The sequence below is a fragment of the Citrus clementina genome, unplaced genomic scaffold (assembly GCF_000493195.1).
Source record: "Citrus clementina cultivar Clemenules unplaced genomic scaffold, Citrus_clementina_v1.0 scaffold_5, whole genome shotgun sequence".
Lineage (NCBI taxonomy): Eukaryota > Viridiplantae > Streptophyta > Magnoliopsida > Sapindales > Rutaceae > Citrus > Citrus x clementina.
In genome coordinates, this window is record NW_006262201.1 from 40,884,686 (window position 1) to 40,898,731 (window position 14,046).

The 14,046-nt window shown below is 35.5% G+C and overlaps 2 protein-coding genes across 2 annotated transcripts; both read right to left on the reverse strand.

Moving 5' to 3' along the window:
• Nucleotides 1–2,821: 2,821 nt before the first annotated feature.
• On the reverse strand, nt 2,822–5,723 carry LOC18040454 (cytochrome P450 734A1). The gene is made up of 4 exons (XM_006434893.2): nt 5,170–5,723; nt 3,777–4,021; nt 3,351–3,714; nt 2,822–3,241 (listed from the first exon to the last, which is right to left on the reverse strand). The coding sequence occupies exons 1-4, from the start codon at nt 5,656–5,658 to the stop codon at nt 2,822–2,824; spliced, it is 1,518 nt and encodes a 505-aa protein (XP_006434956.1). The 5' UTR covers nt 5,659–5,723.
• A 1,277-nt stretch (nt 5,724–7,000) lies between these two features.
• On the reverse strand, nt 7,001–10,044 carry LOC18040399 (protein indeterminate-domain 2). Its single transcript, XM_006434894.2, has 4 exons — nt 9,525–10,044; nt 9,017–9,413; nt 8,730–8,911; nt 7,001–7,992 (listed from the first exon to the last, which is right to left on the reverse strand). The coding sequence occupies exons 1-4, from the start codon at nt 9,658–9,660 to the stop codon at nt 7,277–7,279; spliced, it is 1,431 nt and encodes a 476-aa protein (XP_006434957.1). The 5' UTR covers nt 9,661–10,044; the 3' UTR covers nt 7,001–7,276.
• Between the last annotated feature and the right edge of the window lie 4,002 nt (nt 10,045–14,046).

Below are 14,046 nucleotides of genomic sequence, written 5' to 3' on the forward strand. Positions count from 1 at the left end.
CGAATTATTTAGATTACAAACCCAAGTATCTTACGCATATAACAGTAATTTTATTAGTAGAAATTGATTCGAAAATTGAGTGCTACAATATTAGTACTAAGACATAATTTTCGTAGTCAAAGAATCATTATTGACTCGTGTATTTTATACCAGTATTAAGAACAATAAATTTATACGAGACACATTAGATAATGAAATTGTCTTAAATATATAGGTGTATTACTCTTATTAATCGAGATTGATTTCAAAGGTAAAAAGATTAACTTAAACTTGTCATTGTAGCATTAATAACAAAAGAAATGTATGGTGTGATACATTAAACAATATAAGTGTCTTATACATACCTCAACATTCTTACAAGGAGAAGTTGATTTCAATTGTGAAAAAATTGATTATGAGTACTATTACCTAATTTTCATTAATAGTACGGGGGACTGTATTCTATATATGACTTACAAGGAGTATTTCATTTTTAATAGATAATACAACACCTAGGTCATAGGCTACCAGCCTAGGTTTGATAGACAATATAAAAGGAAAGGATTGTATTAATTTGCGGGATTACTATTAATATTATAGCCCCATTGCTAATAAGTTTCGAATTACTTGTCAAATAATTAAATTTAATTCAAAGTTGTTAAGATAAATTATCTCGTGTAGGGGTGGGTAAAAAAATCCATGCGATTTTGGGTGGATTGATAAAATTCTTTCAACTGATCAAATGAGTAAATTTTTACCAACCTACAATATTTGCGAATTGGGTCGGGTATGAAAATTGTAATCCATCCCAGCCCATCCCGCAAACCCCCACAGTTAACGATTTGTTCAAATAATGATATTAAATTATGATATAGTATTAGATTAAAATTAAAAACGTGGGTGATTAATGTTTAACGAGGCTTTGAACTTTTGGATTTGTTTTAGAATTTTATGTTAGTAGTGCTGTGGACTATGAATTATTATTTTATTTTTAGTCATTTCAAGTATTTAATTAATTTTTAGCTTTTTTAATTTTAAAATATTACCCAAAAAAACTGAAAAAAAAAAAGGTCTTTAGGATGATACCAAACCAACTCAATGTGCACTTATGTAGTTTGGATTAGGTTGAGTTAAGTTTCTCTAAACCCGTGCCTTGTCGTGCCCATATTTAATTTACGGTTATCACTCAGTTGTAATAAAAAGGTTTTTATTTCAGAAATTATATTTTTGTTACTCTTTCGGCAAAGCTTACCTTACAAATAATGTAACAAACAATCAATAAATATAGATCATTGATTTTGATATTTCTTAAATCTAATGGATAAAAATAATTTTAACCTAAAACGAAGTACATGTATAATTGTTATTTATAGAAAATTTCATTTCTAATCATATATTTACTTATTTTTTCAAATAAGTCCTCATTAATTTTTTTATAATTAATGGTTTTCTCATCCATCTCTTCTATAACTATTTTTAAAACTTTATAAAGTTTTTACTATATATTTATAAAAATCACAAATTCTGAATAAATTTTTGTACCTACATTTATAATTTATTTTCTCTCTTAAGACATAGACTAGGTTTTTCTTCTAACAAACACATGGACACACATGCACATTCAATCTATTTTTCATCCGAAATACATACTATCAGTGATGTCACATAGATTTTTTAATTTAAATTTAGTATCTTGAATTATAAGAGATATTATATGTGATATATATATATATATATATATTATAAATCTAATGAATTATTAAAAAGATGTTACATTGAATAAATTACCAAAACCTTTAACGAAAGATTTTGAACCATTTGATCTGATCAATGATTCAAACATGTGAAGAAATAATCAATTAAATTAAATGTCACTGTATTTATTAAATAAATTAGAAAGCTCAAATTAATCTATAAATGATATAGAAATGGTAAACAAAATATTAGAAATTAATAATTTCAATGAAGGAAATATAAAATAAATTACTAAGTTAAGAGATCAACTAAGTAAAGAATTTAATAAAATTAAACAATTCATAAAAGGCTTCAATATTGATTATCATGATATATTAAAATAAGAGACCATTAATATAATCAATAAATACTCAATAGATATAAGATTAAATAAGTTAGAGATTCAATTAAATAAAATAGAAAAAAAGTTGAGTAATTTAGTACTAAATTTGCTATAAATATAAATGGAGAACTTAAAAAAAAAAAAAAGACTAACGGTTCTATTACCTAGCTGCAGCTTGGGGATGTAAAGTAAAACTATAAAAATTATTAATCTTTTCAATAATTATTATCTTTTTTAAGGGTTTAAAAATTTTTAGCTGTAACATACAGCTAATGTAACGTAAGCTATGCCTACTCTTTCAAATCTTGACACACGCAATCTTTGTAGATCGTTCCTCGAAACGTAATTATCAATCATATCAACTAAGTAAAGTGGACCAAATGCAATTCAACTAGCTACCGACCAATTAAGTTGGTAATTAAGTTGTACGATTTTAACAGTAACGAGAAAGTGACATAAGCTATGACATCACGTATGTCGTTGCAGGTATATGTTTACTATCATTAGAACGACTGATTGAGCTGGTGTGCATATGTTAAATCGTGATAGGCTAAATGAATGTAATCATAACACGTTGAGATTCATTCATAAGGCAAACGTTAAGGATAGAGATATTTACAACTTAAGAATTCCCCATAACAACAGACCTATCATCTACGCGTGTGTGAATTGTGTAGTGCTGTTTTGATGAGAAATTAAGGCTGTCGATTGCATTACTCTAATGCTTTTCAAATACAAATACACCAAATATTGCCCGGGAGCTCTTCAACTATGAACCCTGCGAAAGAGGATTTGCGCACCATATTGAGGCTGCGTTGTTATGAACATCGTGGGAGCATGAACATAGGTTGGCGACAACACAAAAGTGTATAATCGGATGATAACAGCTAGAACAAGTTTTGCCTCAGCCATTGCTAAGTTTTGACCTACACAGATTTTGGGGCCCAAGCCAAATGGAAAATACGAGGCTAAGTGCTTTCGAGACTCGTTGAACCTCACCGGATTGAATTCATTTGCATTTTCTCCCCAGAGATCAGTGTCGTGATGCACAGCAGTCAATGCCAAATACAATTGTGTACCAGCAGGAACATCAATGTCTCCTAACTTTCTCCTTTGAGATGTTTTCCGCATCAAATGTACAGTTGGCGGGTAAAGTCGAAGTGTTTCGCTGAGTATCATGTTCACCTGTTGTCAAAATTTCAAGCAGTAATACTTAAGAATGTCAGAGAGCTGGAAACTCTATACACTTCACTATTTTAGGCTCAGCATATAAGTTTCGAAATATTAAACTCACAAGCTTAAGGTCGCTTAGATTGTCTGCTACTGGTAGCTCATTGTCTCCGCAGACACGAGCCACTTCTTCCCGTGCCTTGATCTGCCATTCTTGATGCAATGCAAGAAGTACAAGTGCCCAAGTCAACACATTAGCAGTTGTTTCCTTTCCAGCGAAGTAAAAGGTCTTGCATTCATCTATAATTTCTTCCACCTCTAACTTCTCTTCTTGACCATCCTGATTTTTATACGATGACATAAAAAGACTAAGTAAATTTCTTGAATCTCCTCTTGATTTGGCATTTTTCTCAATCAGCATTCGAATTGATTTGCGAGCTTCTGACTCTAGTCTCCACCTTTCTCTGTTTTGCTTGGTAGGCAAGAACCTGTGTATATGAACACAATAAGCTCGGTCTAAGGAATCAAGAAAATAACTCCCACAACTCACCTAAAGCCTGGAAGGTAGACACTTCTTGCAGCTTGAGCGTACAGTTCCATTTGCTGTTCTTGTAACATAAAAATACGGTTGCCTTCTTCGAAACTGCTCCCGAAAGCTGTTCTGGAAATAATGTCTGCAGAGAGGTCATGAAGTTGTTTATGAACATCAATCTCAAATTCATGTCTCCCTCCTCTTGTTTCCTCCCATTTCTCAAGCATCTGCTTACAACTAGCCACAATTTCGGGCACCCAACCCTGATCAATACAAATTTGATGTTAGAAGCGCTTGGGCACACAGCATCTAGCGCGAAAATTTTGAATCAAATTAGCGTCAACATTTCTCTGCAACAAGGGTTAAACGTGAGATCTCCTAATTTCTTTACAATAAAGCTAAACACATGGTGACTTGTGTTTTAACAATTCATCAAATGCAGAAGAGCGCTCAAAGCTTATTTTTGCACTAAATGGACCAAACCTCAATGCTGAATTGAATCTCTGTTTCATCCTAGAAAGCATTTTTTTTCCCTCTTAAAGTTGTAAATTGATTCATGTGTCGGCCTGAAAAGTTAAATATAACTGTGTTTCGTGTTTCATGTTAGTATTGTGCCATGTTAAGCTTTGAAAACATTTTATTATATATATATATATATATATATATAATCTTGAAATAATTCAAATTATTGAAATATCCCTCAATTCAATGGCTACGCAATTGTCATAAAATTAGTATTTTAGGAATTTGTAATCTTTAAATAAAAAAAAAATGGTAAATTTGCATGTGTTCGAATTAACAGTTTATTATTCTTTGTGATATTGTGCTTAGAAACGTGAGCACAACTCAAATCTATTGAGATATCCCACACTATTTTACATGATTTTAAACATGTCAAGTTAGTATTGTGCTGGTGCCAGCACGATCTTATACCTCCGCATTGTACTTTTATTTGCTAAATTAAAATGAATGTAAAACAAATTTGGGAAAATTATCTTCAGTACCTAAATTTTTCTTTTTATATCCAACTAACCAGTGAGCTGTTAGAATATGTAAAAGAATTATGTTAAAGGCTAGTTTGCCCTTTGAACAATTTCAATTGGTGCTCTCATTACGTATTGATAAAACTCATAGGCGATTAGAAAGCAAAAGAAAAAGAAATCAATTAAAAATCCTGTTTAAATTATTAATTTTTTACTTAAGAGTTTATGATGGCTAAAATGATGAAATTGGGTTTGTGAAGTGATTAATTGATACAAAATGTAAAACCTAAATGACGCAGAGCCATTGCCAGAATTCTTTAATCACCATAGGAACATGATAATTTCCAGACAAGTTTTGTGGTGATTGCGGGATTAAAGAGTTTACGAACTCTTAAAAAAAAAATTAGAGCGCAGTGTTGTGTTGTCACCTTAACTCGTTCCATGGTAAAGGCCTGGTTCGCGATCCTCCTGTGAACAGCCCATTTGTGGCCAGTAAGCCCAGTGAGTCCTTGCCCAAATAGCTGCTTAGACAAGGGAGTAAACCCTATCTTTTCAAATGCTCCACCCGTATGCATGAAGGCTTCCTTAATCATATCCGGGTCAGATATAGCAAGCCTGGGAGTTGACCCGAACCAGTAGAGAAAAGTTTTCCCGTACACACGCGACCACCGATGGTAAAACGGAGCCGTACGGTGAAGGATGTCGTGGTCAACGGGAGAGATTGGCTTTGACAGCGCTTCTGTGTGCATACGGCTGATCTCGGTCGAGTTTCCTGTGATCAAACGGTAGCCAGGGCCACTTATGCCTTGTCTCTGAAAGTGGCGTTGGATTCGATGTGGGATCCATATCGATGAATGAATAACTTTTAGAAGGGATATAATAAGAATGAAGATCACGGTTACAATAAGAAGATGCATGGTGAAATCTTAAAGTAATAGAGAGAGGGAGACGGCAAATTATAGTGGTGGTTTTGTTCGATGATCATTTCAGAAAGCGTTGACAAATTAACTATTTTCTTAAGTTAAAGGCTTAAAGCTTTGATGCCCTTTGCTTGAATTAATAATTAAAATAATTAATTATATAATCAGCTAACAATATATTTTAAAGTGTGTCATCGCTAATGTCATTCGACGTGTCGTGATTAGCAGAATGATTTTAAACTTAAAAGGGTGCTGGGATTCGCGGGAAATCATTGGTTGAGTTGAACTGAAAAATAATTGAAATTAGTTAAATGGTTCATATTAAATAATGCACCACTTGCTAAAAAGAGACGTCCATTGATAGGGCTCCGTTTAAACCTACGAAGTTGATCAGGGTAATGCATTCAACTTGGACCACTTAGCACAGTGTGTTCGCTATTCTAAGCTTAAACATATGAATCCCCCAACTAGATAATCAAGCGACAATTGATATTCATAAGTTGACTTCCAAAATCCATGCACATAAAAAAGTTGAGGGAGTAATAGTACCCATATTTGTTTGTTAAAGAGAATAGGGAAGCCATCGGTTAAGAAATGTGCGCATGCGTCTGTCTCCGTCTCAAGCTTAAGCAACGATAATAAAGATGAAGAAAGTTCCTTGTAGCAGTAGCAGAGATGCGGGTTCTGGTCACCGCATTTTTTTCTGCATGGGGCGAGCTACACAGCTGGAGTCTAGACATGGGTCACGATCACGTTATTTTATGTTAGATTAAAATTCTGGGCTTTTCTTTTCATTTTCAATTGGGAGTTGATTTACTCCTCCACGTAATCACGCTATTAAATCCTTGCATATGATATCAGCTACTAGCCACGAGCCTATGATACCATCATGTACATTCATATAATGAGAGCCGTCAAAAAGAGTCAAGAAGCAACAGCTGGGCACGAAGGCAGCGACTTACAACCGGGCATGGGCCCCACCGACATAAATGATCGGACCCACAAAAAGGAGACAAATATGTATTATTGCCAACTCGCCACATTAAATACTTTTGACAGTTTGACCAAGGCCCGGATACCCAAGTAGCCAGATTTCACGTCCATTAGCCAATTACTAAATTCCAAAATGGTATCCATCCGAAGAATGAAAATCCAAACCTAACAACTAGAGATGTTTCTCTCGCGCACGCATTATACTCGAACACAGTTTAATAAAACAAAAGCATTAGCTGCATACATAAGATTTTGATCCCTTATTCACGTGAATATTTCTTGGGAAAAAAAATTTTCAATTCCCAAACGGGAAAGTAAACATTTAAAACAACAACAAGATCAAATAAACTAAACAAACTAACATAATTACTTAACGTCATCTTATGTGCTTGCATTTGCTAACTAGTAATTAACTACAGAGGCGCCTGTACACCCGCAGATTATAACTTCATTTTGGTAAAAGAAGGGGCAACTAATTAACCAAAATGCAAATGAGAGATGTACAAAGGTCTTTAAACTCTATTACCTTCTCTGGCTTCTATCTATCTGTATTTAAGAGGATAAAAAGACACAGCAGAAATGAGAAAAATAAAGCATCATGGAATATGGATGGTGAAGATCGCTAGGGGAATGCTGCCCCATTGGGCTTTCTTTCAGGGGCACCCTCCCATGGATCTCCAGGAGAACTTCCTCTTCGTCCTCCATATGATGCAGCTGATGGTCTAACATTGAAGCCGCCGTTGAAGGAAGTGAACAATGCTGAAAGTCCAGTAGTGGAAGCTCCATCAGCACCAATACCAAGACCAAGAAGATCAAGTGTAGTTGGCTTGCTTCCAAAGAGAGAAGATGGGTCCATCATGGCATCAGTGAAACCAGAATTCAGTCCAAGCCCAAGACCAGCTGCGGCTGAAGCAGAGTTGGTGTTTTCTTGCTGATTATCAGCTGAAGATGATGACATTGTCAAGCCAAGGCCACGAAGTAGTGACGGGCTCGATGATGATGCACCAATTTGAGCTGCTTTTTGAAGCAATGCAGTTGCTGACATTGCCGGTTGTGGAGATGGAGCATAGTGAATATGAGATGGTTCAGGCTTAGAGAACAAGTTATTGCTTGAGAGGTAAAGAGACGGGGAGAGTGAAAGGGATGTTGGTTCAATGCCGGTGCTTGAGACAGAGATTTGATTGGAGAATGAGGAAGGTCCCGTTGCTTGAGTTGGTTGTGAGATTGCTGAAGATGAAAATACACTTGCAAAGACAGTGCTGGTAGAAGTGGAGGCGCTAGGAGTTGTAGCCACAGGCCTCGGCGGGGAATGGATCAATGGATTATCAGCAGGCACTTCTGTAAGCATATTCACCAAAACAAAGATTAGAAACTACAAGAAAACCAGTATTGAAAAGGGAAGGAAAAAAAAAAGGTATGAAATGATGAAAACTAGTGTTACTAAAATAATGATCAAAAAGGAAAAACAGTAGAAAAGGGCTCATATTTTTTATGAACTTTTCAAAGCCATTGATAAAAGCAATGAATAACAAGTTGAACTGGAAAGCTCATGAGTAGTAAAAGCAGAAGCAATTCTATCACCCAAAAAAAAAAATATAAAAAATAAAAAGACAGAAGCAATTAATAATGGCGCCCTTTCTCTCAAGTCTCTAAATTTTATCGATCTTCGAGCTCATTGACTCCGCAATCCATTTCAGGACTGTTGCTTCACATTACATTCAGGACAAGTCTATCTTTTCTCTCTTTCTTCTTTACCGACCAAATTTGCTGCTTTCTCTAGCCCGATTAATATAAGTTGATTAAGACCAAGAGGCGACAAATAAAGAAAGCGTGAAAAATTAAAACCCAAGTCGATCAAGCACAAACAATAATGATTTTTTTTTTTTTTGGAAGGAAACTCATAATAATAGAGAATTACAATTTTAATGTCATCAACTACAAAGAAAATCATAAATGATAAAGCTTTAAAGTTTAACTCCTCATCTTTCAAGATTAATTTCCTCACTTCGTCAGTTTGACTACTCTTACAACTAAGCCCATAAATTGTCTTTTATAAGGCAACAATTAATTGGTACCTGAACTCTGAATTGACAGACCCGGGGATACTACGCCAGTTGACGGAGTCAACGGAGGTGGAGGTGGTGAAGAAACAACAGTCTTCGCATTGGGGTTCCCTTCAATCGCTGGGGTTCGCGTCCTCGCGCTCTCCTCCGCCAACGCATCACAAAACGCCCTGTGCGTTATAAAACTATCCCTCCTTCACCAACAGAAGCAAACAAAAATGTCACCACCAGCAAAAACTAACAAAAGATAGATTAATTAATAATTAAAAAAATAAGTATACATATATAAAATCCTAAACCTGGAAAAGATGGTGCCACAATCGCATTTATACTCTCTTGTTCCACAAGTCTTCATATGAGCTTTCCAATCAGACTGGACGGCGTATTTCTTTGAGCACCGTTCACACTTGTATTTTTTCTCGCCATGTTTTCTACTGAAATGCTTTTTGATACCAGTGAGGTCACCGAGAGCTCTAGCCGGGTTGTGATGCACACACGTGGATTCGGGGCACACGTACACTTTCTTACGAACTTCTTTGCTGTTTCGCTGCTTAAGTTTCCACGGCAAATTGTGGCCTCGTCGGTGAAGCTGCAGGTTCTGGTCGCGTTGAAACCCTTTGTTACAGATCTCACACACGAACCGGTTTGTGGCTAACAAAGTTTTCGGCGATAAAGCGATAACCTCAGAATCTGGATCTGGAGAATCAACATAAAGCACCAAAAAGATAACTTCTTCAGTACTATATCCAAATATAAGCACCATAATTTCCGATTTTTTTTTTCAATTTCAGGTTTTGATAAAGTTACCTGGCATTCCAGGAAGGTTACGCCTTTTCTTCTGCGTTGGTGGAATCACCTGAATCTGGCTGCCAGGAGATGATACACTAGCTTCTCCAGTAGCTGAAGCAACTGTCATTGCTGAAGAATTTACAATCTCCGTCATATGTGTAGCCGTATCCTCTCAACTCTTGTCTTATTATGGAGGCTATCTCAGCTCAAAGAAGACAATTAACTGCGATTTCGGTTTTTTTTTTTTTTAAAAAAAAGAAGAAGCTAAGTTTACTAACCGGTAAAATTCTGACAGTTCCTACCTACCACTGAAAAAAATATTGACTGTTGAAATTATCTTTGAACACCTTCAAAATCTAAATTAAAGCTACTGTTCGGTTCTCTCTTTGAATGAAGCCAAATAAAACAGCGACTGAAACTCAGCTGGTGAGTCATGGTCGGAGCACGATGGACTCATTAGGGGGCGATGGCATTTCTAGAGAGTCAGAAGTGATGAGATTTTGTTTAGAGAAGAGAGAGAGTAGAAGAGAGATTTGAATTGGAGTGTTAGAAAGCAATTAAAAAATAATAATAATAATAATAAATAGTGGCTACAGCGGCGCTGTTTAACCATGGTTAGTACAATTAACTATGGTTAGAGGAGTGGCCGAGCTCCAAGACTCTCCTCATGCTGGCTGCGTAAGCACATCGGACCGTACACGTGGCAAGACAAGCGAGTTGCTGACATTTGTCGGGGGAAGTCGGACTAGGCGGTGCTTGTCGTTTAGCTAAAAAGCTTTCAATATTTCTATGGACTGCATATTTTTTTGTGTTCTTACATAACTCTTTATCTAAAAGACGAAGATACCCCTACCCCTACACGCCAATTTTAAAAATCAAATCTGGACAGTTTTGGCTTTTTCAGCACGCAAGACAACGAGTGTTTCCGTCACCAGCCACCAGGGGAGTAATCTGCTCCATCGTCTACTTAATGATCGTGTGTTCTGTTTATAGATAATATTTTATGTCGTGTACTAGTATAATGCCATGAAACCGATAAGGACGAACAAGACAATGAAAACAAATCTTATAATTTGTCTTAACGGGAGTGGCTTTAACGTAATTTCATTCAAAACCTTGTCCAATATCACCAAGTTCATACAGCTGTCTTTTTTTTTCTCCTTTATATGGCATGTTCCTCGTCAAAGTAACAATTATACCTTCATGTTGTTTTTTTCTGACCTTTTCTTTATTTGATTTCTTCCTCTTTGGGGGGTTTAAATTATAAGCTTCGTGTGCAAGAAACGTTGGGGAAACCAAATGTGGCCAGCTCAGTGGCAATTTCGCGAATAAAATGGTCTTGTTGGGCTATACTTTAGTAGTAAGTATTGATTGTATCTGTTTACGCTGTACGTTACAGTACTGTTCATGCGCCAAATGGCCGGGGAGCCCTCCCGTGCTTGCAGGCACGTCCTTGACTCTTCAGGAGGAGCTCTGATATAATACATGATAGTCCATTACCTTTGGATGATACTGCGGGTTTAAAAGTCAGCACCTAAAACGAATCCCAACCGTTCGATAAATCAGCTGCAACTGAAGATACTGAGTTCGACTTTGCTATAAAATTCTCTTTTAAAAAGGCGAAGGCACTTTTGTCTTTTATGCAGAGAGGCCATATGCTAAACGGCAAAGGCCATCTTCTTTTCAAAAGCTAGCATGATCAGCAAACGCAGGGTGTTTTCGACCTTTCGATCAAAGACGCAGTAGCCTCCATCGTTCAGAATTTGACAATTGCCACCGTCTTCGGCAGTTGGATTCCACCAACTCGTTCGTTGTTTGCTGACGTGGACGGCCTAGATGAATTCTACCTTCAAATACTATTTTATTCGGTCACTTTTGCCGAACGGATGACATCTCCTAGGTTAATAATAATCCACTAATCATTGAGGAAAATACGAAATTGCATGTACAAAGCGTCGAGAACGAACACGAATGCCCTTTTACAGATGGTTTAGCCGTTTTATGTATTAGTAATAACATTACATTATTTTATTGCACTTTGCACATAAGCTACGAGTCAAAATTTCTTTATTATTTTTCATCTTGCTTCACCGGTGGTGTTCAGCTTTGACCAATATAACGAGCTTATAATATAATAACGGGTCTCTTTACTCCCGATGAGAAGCACGTGATGATGAACTTAAGATAGGGTGCGTTTGGAATTGTGATTGGACAGTTATAGTTTAAAAATTATAATACTAAAGTGTTTGGTAAACACTTGGTGTTATAATTTATAAGTTATGTTGGTATAATTTTTTACTTGTATAATAAAAAATATATTATATTTTTTATAATTTTATCAAAATTATTATTTAAAATTTTTATTTATTATATATTACTAATTTTTATTTTATAATTACAGTTTTTTTTCTACAACAGCTAAGTTATAGTATTTCAATCCCAAACCCACCCATAAGCGTATGTAAGATCTAATCTTTGTTGTGTTGACAGAAAAAAGTGGAGGGTGGCCGATTGATAGATGATGCTTAAACTAGGAAATGTGAATTCGGTCTAGTTTTGGTGCACATGGTGGATCTAGAGATTTGAACAAAGTCAAGGGCCAGGAGAATCAATAATGGTTTTGTGGTGTTCAAAGAAAGACGGTCCTTGTGTGGGAAAATGACGTGGCTTGAGAAAATGTGTTCTCTAAAAAGCAAGTAGAAAAGCATCAAATTGCTTTTTCACGATCAATTTTAAGCTAATACATCACTTTTCGGATAGGCGGAAGAGATTTCGTTTGGGTTCCGCCAATAAAATACGCGAAATTAGGAAGGGGATTGGATAATTAATTATATCGTGTGTTGGGTGGATTAGATTACTATTTCCATGTGCTTATTACTCGGAGTTTTTTAGAATATTATCTTAAAACGCTACATTATTTCTTGCATTTTCATAATATGTCTGTCCGTACAAAGCATAATATGCGCCAATAAGCAAATATAGAGAATTTGGCAAATATCATCAACTCTCCGCGAACATTACCACTCTCCAAGGATGGATGAATGTGTTAATAAGTGAAAATATAGAACACGAACTGATAAATGATAAGCACAAATAACTCGAAAATTTTTTCAACCATCCCGTAGTCGATGGATGGTTGGTGGCTCACTTCCTTAACTTAGGCACTTGCAAGTGTGAGATGAGACTTAGGTCCCGTTTGGAATTAAAGTATTGTACCTTTTACGTTATAACTGCTGTAGAAAAAAAAAATTATAATTATAAAATAAAAGTTAATAATATGTAGTAAATATAAATTTTAAATAATAATTTTCACAAAATTATTAAAGATATAATAGATTTTTCATTACACAAGTGAAAAATCATATCAACATAGCTTAAAAGATACAGCAGTTAGTGTTTACCAAACACTTTAGTGTTATAACTTTTAAGTTACAATTACCTAACCTCAATCTCAAACGCACCCTTACTCCTAGTCTACTCTTATGTTTAAATTTTCGAACAAACTTTCTCACCACAATAAATATATGATTGAGCTAATTCAAGCAAAGGCTAAAAGATTTACTATTCAAATATTGATAGGCTATAGTCTAATATTTTAGAAAAAAAAAAAGAAAAAGAAAAACTGATGTTTTACTCTCTCTTTTTCTCCTACCCAAATCATGTCCTTGTATAAAAATGTAAAGCAAAATCACAGATCAAACCACGCATGCTCCATTTTTGTTTCCGCTAAAAACAAAAAGTAGGAAAAGAAGAAGGAATACAAGTAAAACTGTAAAAGTTTGTTTTCCTACCATAAAGTTGTGCCGTTCTGAACCAATTAATTTATAAGCTAACGGTAGTAAATTAATTAGAAAAGTAGTCATACCAAAGTTCAATTATGAAGCAATCCAATTTGACAAGTTTAAAACTCAAGAAAAACTCACATTCTTTGATGCCACCCACGCACTAAAATTGTCGTGATGTTCAATTGTACCGAGAATATAATCCACAGCTGTAATGGGAGGTAAGGAGCAATGAAAAATGATGAATACAGTGTCAAAAAGAATGAAATGAGTGACAGAACCGTGAGTAATGATAACCAATTTGATTATCTTGTAGCTGCTTTATCTTTTCTGAATCCAATACGCAACAAAAGTCCACCATGAATCTTGAGAGGGAAAGGAAATATACTGCCTTTCTCCAATTTCACTTTCAAAAAGTGTCGTCATTGGAGCCAAGCCAACCTTGCTATTATGAGCTACACAGATTGTGGGGTGTCATGGTATTATTATACTGAATCATGATGCATGGGTAACTAGCAACGACTCCTTTCACATCCAGTCCTATTACTATCACCATTTGCCTAACACCACTCCACCATGTACTCAATTATCAAATAGTGTATCTTGGCAGTTTAAAAGTTTTACCATTCTCGTTGCCATGTGCCAAAGACCACATCACGACACTATACACCGTGGAAAGCACCTCTCCCCTTTTCCTCTCTCAATAAAAACCCGTTGATTCATACTTTTTAGGACCCACAGCCTTTCGCCGTTTTATG

Coding starts and splice junctions, on each gene's coding strand:
- LOC18040454 (XM_006434893.2), bottom strand. CDS start 5,658: ATGCATCTTCTTATTGTAACCGTGATCTTCATTCTTATTATATCCCTT. Junction 3,715..3,776: donor GTCTACCTTCCAGGCTTTAG/GTGAGTTGTGGG, acceptor TCATATACACAG/GTTCTTGCCTACCAAGCAAA. Junction 3,242..3,350: donor ATCTAAGCGACCTTAAGCTT/GTGAGTTTAATA, acceptor TTTTGACAACAG/GTGAACATGATACTCAGCGA.
- LOC18040399 (XM_006434894.2), bottom strand. CDS start 9,660: ATGACGGAGATTGTAAATTCTTCAGCAATGACAGTTGCTTCAGCTACT. Junction 8,912..9,016: donor TGTGGCACCATCTTTTCCAG/GTTTAGGATTTT, acceptor CTGTTGGTGAAG/GAGGGATAGTTTTATAACGC. Junction 7,993..8,729: donor TCTGTCAATTCAGAGTTCAG/GTACCAATTAAT, acceptor ATATGCTTACAG/AAGTGCCTGCTGATAATCCA.